The following is a 9,429-nucleotide window of genomic DNA, read 5'->3' on the forward strand; positions in this document are numbered from 1 at the left end:
CCATGTTGGCCCAGGCTGGTCTCAAACTCCTGACCTCAGGTGACTGCCAGTCTCAGCCTCCCAAAGTGCTGGGATTACAGGCATGAGCCGCAGCGCCCAGCGAATACAGATCTTTTTGTATGCCCTTCTACACAATCACATGCTCCAAGAAACACCAAGTCCTTTTCTTCCTCTCCTGTAAGACAAAATTTTAAGAAGAAAATTTGTCTGAGGAATCAGTCCTCCCCCAGTCCTTATTTACAATGTCTGGCTAACTGTCAACCTGTGGGTCTGTCTCCCAACCTACAGGAGCTCATATCCCTCCCTTCTCAAATGCCTACCTCTTCCCTTCCCTTCCCCACCCCGCACACCATCAGACAACAGGCAGAGATATACACAATCATCAGCTCCTTAAACTTGATTTTATTGTAATCATCGCCATCAGTGGTGATGATTTGTCCAATTTGTTTTCTCCATGTGTGACTAATCCTCCCCGCTGTCCTGTGAAGATCCTTCAGATGAGTCTAGGTCTTTGTCCTCCTTTGAAGGTCCTTCAGATGAGCCTAGGTCTTCATCCTCATTTGAAGATCCTTCAGATAAGTCTAGGCCTTCGTCTTCCTCCTTTTGGATTGGATTGATGGAGTTCTCTCGGGACTGGTCATTCTCCAGTTGATTTGAATTTATTTTCTTACCCTTCCTGTGGTAATACACAAATATTATTGGATATTCTGATGTTTTTGTCTTTTTCAAACTCTGTTCGGGGGCTAAGACTCTGTTTGGTACCTCTTGCATCTGGTAAGAAAATAGGGAGAGGCCAGAAAGACATTATTTTGGGTGAATAGGATAGAGACTAGGTAGCAAGGGGGGCTTTATGAGAAGGAATGCAGTTTGAGGAAGGGGTTTGTGCCAGAGAAGAACAAGGTGAAATCATAGGGTAGCGATCTATGGGGAAGAAGAAGAGGAGCATGGGTAGAGTCACCTGTTAGTCCAAACTGCACGATTTTGTAAGTTTTTGCTATGTTGCAGACATTGGTCAAAGTGAAACATTCCATGGGGGTTCAGGCCATGAGAAACATCCTGCCTAACCCCTGACCACAAGGTAGACAAAGGCTCAACTAAAGAAACGTCCCTATCATAAGTCCTGTTCCCCTTATTCTCTCGTCTTCTCCAGCCCTGGGCTAACCTCCAGATATTGATTAAACTCTCCATCTTATTTTTCCTTCCTTCCCCTTTCCAGGCAGCTGCAAAGGAACACCACAATGATATTCCACTGGAAAAAGGGCCAAACCACCTGATCATAAGAACATCTTATCAATATCCTCCTGGGCAGCAAGCCATACTGCCCAGCTCCGTCCCACCCATACCTGTAAGTACCCCAGGCTATAAGCGGTGGTGGGCTCTGGCATTAAGCTGGTCCCCTACTTCCACAGCTGTCTGCAATATTCCTGTGTTGTTGTTTGAGATGCACCCTCTCTGTGTGTCTTTCTTTCACCCTCGTCTTCCCTTCAAAACCTAACATTTTGGTGCCAAAACCCAGAACATTGATTGAGTTCTAATGGGTAAGTTTTCTCTTGCAACTTGGAAAGCAGAAAGCAGCAAGCAGCACAAACTAGACCGGGGCCTGCTTCCAGATCCTGAGTGGACTCCCTGTTCCCAGTCCTGTTCCCGCTATTCTCTCATCTTCTTCAGCCCTGGGCTAAACTCCAGATATTGATCAAACTCTCCATCTTATTTTTCCTTCCTTCCCCTTTCCAGGCAGCTGCAACAAGGATCACCCCCATTGCTGGACATCACATCCAACACTGGGCTTCAATTCGTGAGTGGGTCTCCCTATTCTTCCTTTCTGGATTCCTCTCTATTTCTGCTCGTTCTCCAAAAAAATTCCAGTGCTGGGAGAGAGGTCTCCCCAGTCACCAGGTGACTGCAGCCTCCCTTCTCAGGGGACAGCCTCAGAACGCTTGCCACTCTGGCCGCTCTGGCCTCTGGGGAGCATGAATAGCTACGGGGCTGCCCCGACTTTCCAGGTCCCTTCTCCCAGGCAGAATCGAGCACTCACTTTCTCTCTGGGGTATTCACTTCCCTCCGGAGAACTCACTCCCCTCTGGGGTATTCACTCCCTTCTGGGGTACTCACTTTCCCCAGGGGTATTCACTCCCATCCAGAGTATTCACTCCCCTCTTCCAAAAAACAAAACATTCAACTTTCAAATTCAACATAATCTAAAAAATCTTTCTCCAACACAATGGTAAATGATCTGAAGTGCTTTGCTTATCTCCGCTCATGCCTCACTCGCTCTCCTGTCAATCTTGTTCATCTTTTCAAATCTTCCTCCTCAAGGAGAAACCCCCCAAAATGCCTCCTCCTCCAGACAAGCCTTCCTCCTCTGAATTTCAACCTAGCCAACAAACCCCTTCCTCTGCCTCCTGCCCACTCCCATTCCCTCCACCTTCTCCTTCGGATCTGGCTCCTCCACCCCCTTACTGTCGCCCTCCATCCCCCTTCCTTCACCTCAAACCAGGTCTCACGCCCAACCCTCTTTTGCCGAAAACCAGACACATGCCCAAAGGCCTTCCAAAGTCCTTCCCTTGCAGGAGGTCATGAGGACTGAAGGCATAAGATGAATTCAAGTTCCGTAGCTGACTTCTCCCATATTGAAAAGAGATTTTGCTCCTTTTCAATGGATCCTACCTCCTTCCGCAAGGAATTTCTGTACTTCCCTAAATCTTATGACCTTACCTGGCATGACATATATGTCATCCTCTCCTCTACCCTCACCCTGAAAGACAGGGAACACATATTTAGGGGTGCCCAGGCCAATGAGAACACCCTCCACCAACAAGATGCTGCTCACAACCCAACAGGGACCCTAGCTGTCCTCAGAACTGACCTCAATCGGAATTACCTGGCAACTTCCGTAGACAGACAGAAACAAGCCCATATGATATCATGCCTTCTAGCTGGCATAAATAAAGTCACCCCTGCTCTTTTCCTCTCCCGCCTTTTCAAAGGTTACAACTAAATATGCCACCTTAAGCCCTAATACCAATAAGGGCAAAATCTACCTCCATTTACACTTTATCTCCCAGTCAGCCCCAGACATTTGAAAAAAAACTTTAAAAAGTGGAGGATGGCCCTCAAACCTCCAAAGAGACTTAATCAAAGTGGCCTTTAAGGTCTATAAGATCAGAGAGGAAGAACTAAAAACCCAAACTTAAAAAAGGACCAGGCTAAATATCAAATGCTGATAGCTGCCACTCAACAGGGTTCCCAAGGCATACAGAATTCCTCAACTTGGCAACAGTCAACCCCAGGAGCCTGTTATAAGTACATCCAACAGGGACACTGGGCAAAAGCCCACCCTAATCCCATGACACTCTAGAAACCTTACCCCATCTGTGGTATCAAGCAACACTGGCAGTCAGACTGTGCTCAGTGAAACTCTTCATCCTGCTTCACCACCCATACCTGAAGACAGGTGGGGCCTGAAGTCCACCACCCCTACTGCCATCACCACCTCGGAACCCAGGGTAATTCTGTCAGTCTCTAGTAAGCCCATGTCTTTCCTATTGGATACTCAATAGGACAACTAGTTACTCGGTTTTACCAGAATATTCTAGACCCTTTTTCAGTTCTTCGATCTCTATTGTGAGAGTCAATAGAATCCCCTGTAGACACAGACTTGTCCTTTATTATGCAACCTATTCAACAGCCCCCTTCACCCGCTCTTTCCTGGTTATCCCTCAGTCCCCTACCCCTATCTTGGGGTGGGACATATTAAGGAAATCCCAGGCCTCCATGCAATGCGGCTCCTCCAATTCTACCCCTTTTAGTTTACTCTGCCACCCAAATGCTTCCCCCTCCCCCAACTCATCCTCATTATCCACCCTGTTACCTTCTGTGAATTCTAAAGCTTGGAATGTTTCTAAACCCACAATAGCCACACATCACATCCCAGTTAAAATAACCTTTTAAAACTCCTCCATTTTCTTTCAGTCTCAATATCCCCTTAATCCAGCTGTGCTTAGGGGCCTCAAACCTATTATTCGTAAACTTTAACAAGCTCATATTCTCAAGCCTGTTAACTCTCCCCACAACACCCCTATTCTGGCTTTCCAAAAGACAGACGGGACTTACCCCTTTGTCTAGGATCTACAATTTGTTAACCAGGCAGTGGTACCAATACATCTAGCGGTCCTCAACCAATATGCTCTACTCTCCCATATTCCTAAATCTACCACACGCTCCTCTGTATTGGAACTAAGAGATGCCTATTTCACTATTCCCTTAAATCCGGCTTACAGAAGTCTTTTTGCTTTAACTTGGCCAAATCCTAATACTCACATATGCACCCAACTAGCATAGACTGTACTCTTAGAGGGGTTCCAGGATAGCCCCCACCTATTCAGACATGCCCTCATCAAGGACCTAGGTGAACTTTCCCTTGCTGCTAGCACCCTCCTCCAACATGTCAAACTCCTTCTCTGTAGCCACTTCCTTAACCTGTCCATCCAACACACCACTCAGGTTTTAAACTTCCTCCATAATAGAGGAAATCTCAGGTAGCCCAAACCAAAGTTTGGGCCTAGCCCACAAAATTTTCAGGTAGCCCCAACCAAAGTTACTTACCTTGGGTTTGTCCTAACCCCTAATTCTCGAGCCATCCCAACCCAATGAAAGAAGCTAATTTGGGACATGTCCCTTCCCCACACAAAAAAGTACCTTCTCTCCTTCTTGGGCCTTGTGGGTTACTTCTGGCTGTCAATTCCCAATTTTGACTTGCTGGCCAAGCCACTATACAGGGCCTCACATGGGCCCATCCTAAAACCCCTAAACCCAGCTTGCCCCATCAACTCCCACTTAAAAACTTAAAAATGCCCTTTTAATGGCCCTGGCACCGGGACTGCCCAACCTCACCAAGCCCGTTACTTTGTATGTACATTCTGACCAGGGCCTTGCCCTTGCGCTACTCTGCCAAACATACAGCGATGTCCCACAAGCCATCGTGCGCCTCTCAAAACAACTGGACTCTGCCATCCAAGGCTAGTCACTCTGACTAAAAATCTTGGGTGTGGCCACATTGCTGGCCTTAGAGGCACGGAAACTCCCTCTCTACCAACACATTACTATTGCATCTTCCCATTACCTACAGGACCTCATAAACCATCAATCCCTTCTATCCCTCCCACCATCCTGCTTACAGCAGGTACACACCTTATTCCTAGATAACCCTCTAATCACCTTCCACAGATATAAAACTCTCAACCCAGCCACCCTCCTCCCTGTAAACACTTCCGATTCTAGGCTCTCTCACTCCTGTCTGGACCTCTTAGACTCCCTCTCCTCCCCCTTCCAACACATTTCAGATGCCCCTTTGCAGGGAACACGTACACGGTTAGTTAATGGAAGCTCTTTTAGGGAGCCATGTCCAGCAGCTGGCTATACCATCATTGCTGAAAATAAACTCCTGGAATCCAATGCTCTCCCACCCCATGCTACCTCTCAACAACCTAAGCTAGTTGCCCTAACCAGGGCCCTCACCCTAGTAAAGGGAAAGAGGGTCAACATTTACACCAATTCCAAATATGCATACCATATCCTACAGTCTCATGCCTTCACCTGGCAGGAACAGGGTTTCCTAACTACAAAAGGAACCCCCATAAGAAATGGCAAACTTATACATAAGATGCTGGGGGTGGATAAACTACCACTAAAGGCCACCATTATCCATTGCAAGGGGCGCCGAAAGTCTAAAGATGCCATAACTGAGAGAAACCTTTCAACAAATTTGGCAGCCTGGCAGGCAGCCCTTAAAACCCCATCGTTATTGCTCATTTTTTCCTGTATATACCCAGAAGAAATGAACCCCACTTGCCCGGGCTGGTGCCATTCAGGAAAAAATGGTTTGATCTCAGTGATAAAAGTGTCTTGTCCAAGTTTAAAAAACCTTGTGTACTTTTATATGTGCACAACCATTTCCATGCTGGTTACTGCCCCTACTCCAGCTTTTAAAAAATTATATACATTCTTCCGCCATGGCTGCCAATCTGAAATATATTACTAAGGCATGTTTCCTTTGCACTTAAACTTCCCCTCAGGAAGCTATCAAACCACTTCCTTTCCAATACACAAGGTCTGAAGACACTTACCAGGGCAGGACTAGCAAATCAACATCACTCACATGTCCCCCAGAAAGTGATTCCTATACCTTCTGACAATAGTAGATACATTCTCTGGATGGATAAAAGCTTTTTCCACCACCACCGAAAACGCACACCCCATCACGTCTATTCTCTTCACCCGTATTATCCACCGGTTTAAACTCCTCTCTTGCATCCAGTCAGACAACTGGCCAATTTGTTTCACAGTTTAACCAACAGCTGGTAAAGGCTGTAAACATTAAATCGGCTGTGCATATTCCTTACCACCCCGAATCTTCAGGGAAACTTTTTTAGAAAACAGCAACTAACCAATCTTCCCTAAAGGTTAAAATGGCCTGGACTTTACTTCTCCCATTGTTCCTCTCCTCCTGCATTTATGAGTCATTTCCCAAAAGCCCCTCAGTTTAAGCCCATTTAAACTTAGGTACAAATGCCCTTTTATCCTCCAAAATCTCCCTGTATTTTCCCCCTCTTCTATATGGAATACTTGGCCGGCGTTACACCTCACCCAACATCTAGTAAGACAGTAAGCAAATGCTTACTTGACCCAGCCTAAAAGTCTATCCTCAAAACACTCCTCCCTGTCCCTACAACCAGGGGACTGGGTCTGAATCACAGACTCCTCCTCTTCCCCACTCCAACCTAAGTGGAAACGTTCCCACCAGGTGTTGCTAACTACTCCCACAGCGCCAAAGCTAACATCCTTTCCACACTGAATGCACCATTTCAAACTAAAAAGAGCACCAGACCCACATCTAGAAATTTTCTCACCCCCATATTATTCTCCTTCCCTCACAGGACCAACCTCACTGTACTTAACAAGAGTTCCAGAAGTTGCCAATCCAGAACACCTTAGTCCATAACACTCTCCGTCTCCAATTTCCAATCTTTTATCTCCTACCTTATTTCAGATGTTTCCTGGCTTCCATTCCCCATGTCCCTGAATAGTCCATGCCAATTTGTCACACTAATCCAGGAGGTACGACTGCAGGGCACCTTCCAAAATTTCACTCCTACTCAAATCTCCTCTTTCTTTTTTTGTCCTCTTTGTCTGTGGGATACTCTAAGTCCCCACCCCCAACCTCTGACAGTTGAGCCCCCTTCATCAGCCTCACACATTTCCTCTTAAATCAGTCACACTCCCCTCTTCCTTCCAACTGTTAAATTTGTTTGTCCACACAAATCCAGCAATTCACAGCCCTTCCTGTCAACCTGGCCACATGAACTCGGTCCAAAATAAACCTGCATCTCACCTACTTGACCAATTCATTCCCAAACCTGTTTATAATCTTGATCAGCTAAACTCCTTTTCCCCCAATCCATCAAATCCACCCACACAGTCACACACAGGGCTGTCACCCTTCTTCGCCTCATAGCCTCTTAACTGAAGATGTTACAAACGGATTCCATAAAACACCTCTTACCAACCCCTCCCCTCTTGGCTGGAGCCGCTCTTCATGTATCCAACTCAAGGGCGCTGCCTGGAAAATATCCACAAACAATTCCCTCAACTGCAACCTATATCCTTCTGCCCTGTCAGGACTGCAATGGCTATTAGTTACAAAAACCCATTTATCTCTCTCTCTCCAAAACCAAACAGCCTCCATCTCCTCCACCACCAACATTTCCTATCAGGCCCTTAGAGGGGATACCCTTGCTGGCAGCTATTCAACTTGGAAAAATATAAAAGTTAAAACAAAGGATTTCTGCAGAATTCAACCCCCACCTTCTCATGGCTTGCCACCATAACCTGCAACTTTTGTCTGTCCACCCCCAGTGTCTTCTTCTTCCTTATCTCTGCCTACTGGCCAGTTGGTCAGGAACATGCACCCTGGTGTTTCAGTCTAAACATTAACATTTTGCCTAACAAGCAGACCATCCAGGTTCCTTTAGTAGCTTCTGTCTCATCTTCCTCCACACACACTAAGCAGGCTCTACTTCTCATTCTAGTGTTAGCAGAAGTAAACATCTCTGCTGCACTCAGCACTGAGATAGCAGGTGGCCCCTTTCTTAGGACCCTTAATTTTCCTCCTCCTAATACTACAATTGGCCCGTGTATACTCACCTTCATATCCCGCTTTATCTCCCGAAGGCTAAACTCCCGTGTCCAGGCAGCCACCCAGCAACACACTGATACCATCCTTCTCCTCTGCCAAGTCCGGTACCAGTGCCTCCAGGAAAACAACTCTGAAGTCCAACACCCACTGCTTCAAAACCCAAACCCTGATTACAGCTCCCCTATTCAGCAGGAAGCAGCCAGATAATCAACAATGCCTCTCTTCCTTTTATACTAAAGTAGAAGGCAAGAATGTGAGTCCAAACCACCATTTAGTAAACTCCCTTCTATTTTGCAGACCTTGTTCAAAGTGAAACATTCCACGGGGGTTCGGGCCATGAGAAAAATCTTGCCTAATCACTTTAACACAAGGTGGACAAAGGTCCAACTAAAGAAAGTTTCCTATCATATCTTGCTGGGCAAAGTTCCAAGAAACACCACAATGACATCCCACTGGAAAAAGGGCCAAACAGCCTGATCATAAAAACATCTTACCAATATCCTGCCGGGCAGCAAGCCATACTGCCCAGGCCCCTCCCACCCATACCTATAAGCACCCCAGCCTGTAAGCAGCGGTGGGCTCTGGCATTAAGTGGGTCTCCCACTTCCACAGGTGTCTACAATATTCCTGTGTTGTTGTTTGAGCCGCCCCCGCTCCGTGTGTCTTTCTTTCACTCTCACCTTCCCTTCAAAACCTAACAATCTTACCTCATCATTTTCATTGTTGGATTCACAGAGGCTGTTCGTCTTCTCCCCATTGGTGCTGAAAGTTGGCTGTTCCATGATTCTGGTTGGTTGTAGAATGTCTATAGTAGGCTCTTGTAGACTGCAGACTTCCACAGCTATGTTAAAGCTTCCCAGTGGGATGGCCCAGAGCTCTTGCTCTCCCTATATATACCCTCCTGATGACAAGGCAAAGCCACACCCTTGAGCTTCGTTTGATCATACAGGCAGTGTCCCAGCCAATGGCAGTCCTAAGGTGGCTTTGACATCACAAAGCACCACTGCTGACCACTCCCTGGGCTTGTGGGGGAGGGGTGACAGGGGTGTAGAGGAAATCAAATGCTGTTGTTGTTTCAGCAACCCCTGAAGATGCAGGCCAAACTGATCTGCCGCCGCTCCTCATTTCTCCATGTTTAATGTTCATGGTTCACATGGAAGCGAGAGGATGATTCCTTCAAGTCCTTCCCCACAGTCATTCCTATTAAGTCATTCATTCTTTTGTCTTCCAGCCCT

At 46.7% G+C, this 9,429-nt stretch overlaps 1 protein-coding gene across 1 annotated transcript; it reads right to left on the reverse strand.

The window, feature by feature from the left end:
• Positions 1-373: 373 nt before the first annotated feature.
• LOC129024659 (sperm protein associated with the nucleus on the X chromosome N3) lies at positions 374-9,103 on the reverse strand. Its single transcript, XM_054471826.1, has 2 exons — positions 8,902-9,103; positions 374-771 (listed from the first exon to the last, which is right to left on the reverse strand). The coding sequence occupies exons 1-2, from the start codon at positions 8,974-8,976 to the stop codon at positions 463-465; spliced, it is 384 nt and encodes a 127-aa protein (XP_054327801.1). The 5' UTR covers positions 8,977-9,103; the 3' UTR covers positions 374-462.
• Positions 9,104-9,429: the final 326 nt, after the last annotated feature.

Source organism: Pongo pygmaeus, chromosome X, assembly GCF_028885625.2.
Source record: "Pongo pygmaeus isolate AG05252 chromosome X, NHGRI_mPonPyg2-v2.0_pri, whole genome shotgun sequence".
Taxonomy (NCBI): Eukaryota; Metazoa; Chordata; class Mammalia; order Primates; family Hominidae; genus Pongo; species Pongo pygmaeus.

What these genes read in the sequence shown, in the direction of transcription:
- LOC129024659 (XM_054471826.1), bottom strand. Translation starts at nt 8,976, where the DNA reads ATGGAACAGCCAACTTTCAGCACCAATGGGGAGAAGACGAACAGCCTC. An exon ending in CCAACAATGAAAATGATGAG is followed by an intron (nt 772 to 8,901) that starts GTAAGATTGTTA and finishes TTTTCTTACCAG; the next exon opens with ATGCAAGAGGTACCAAACAG.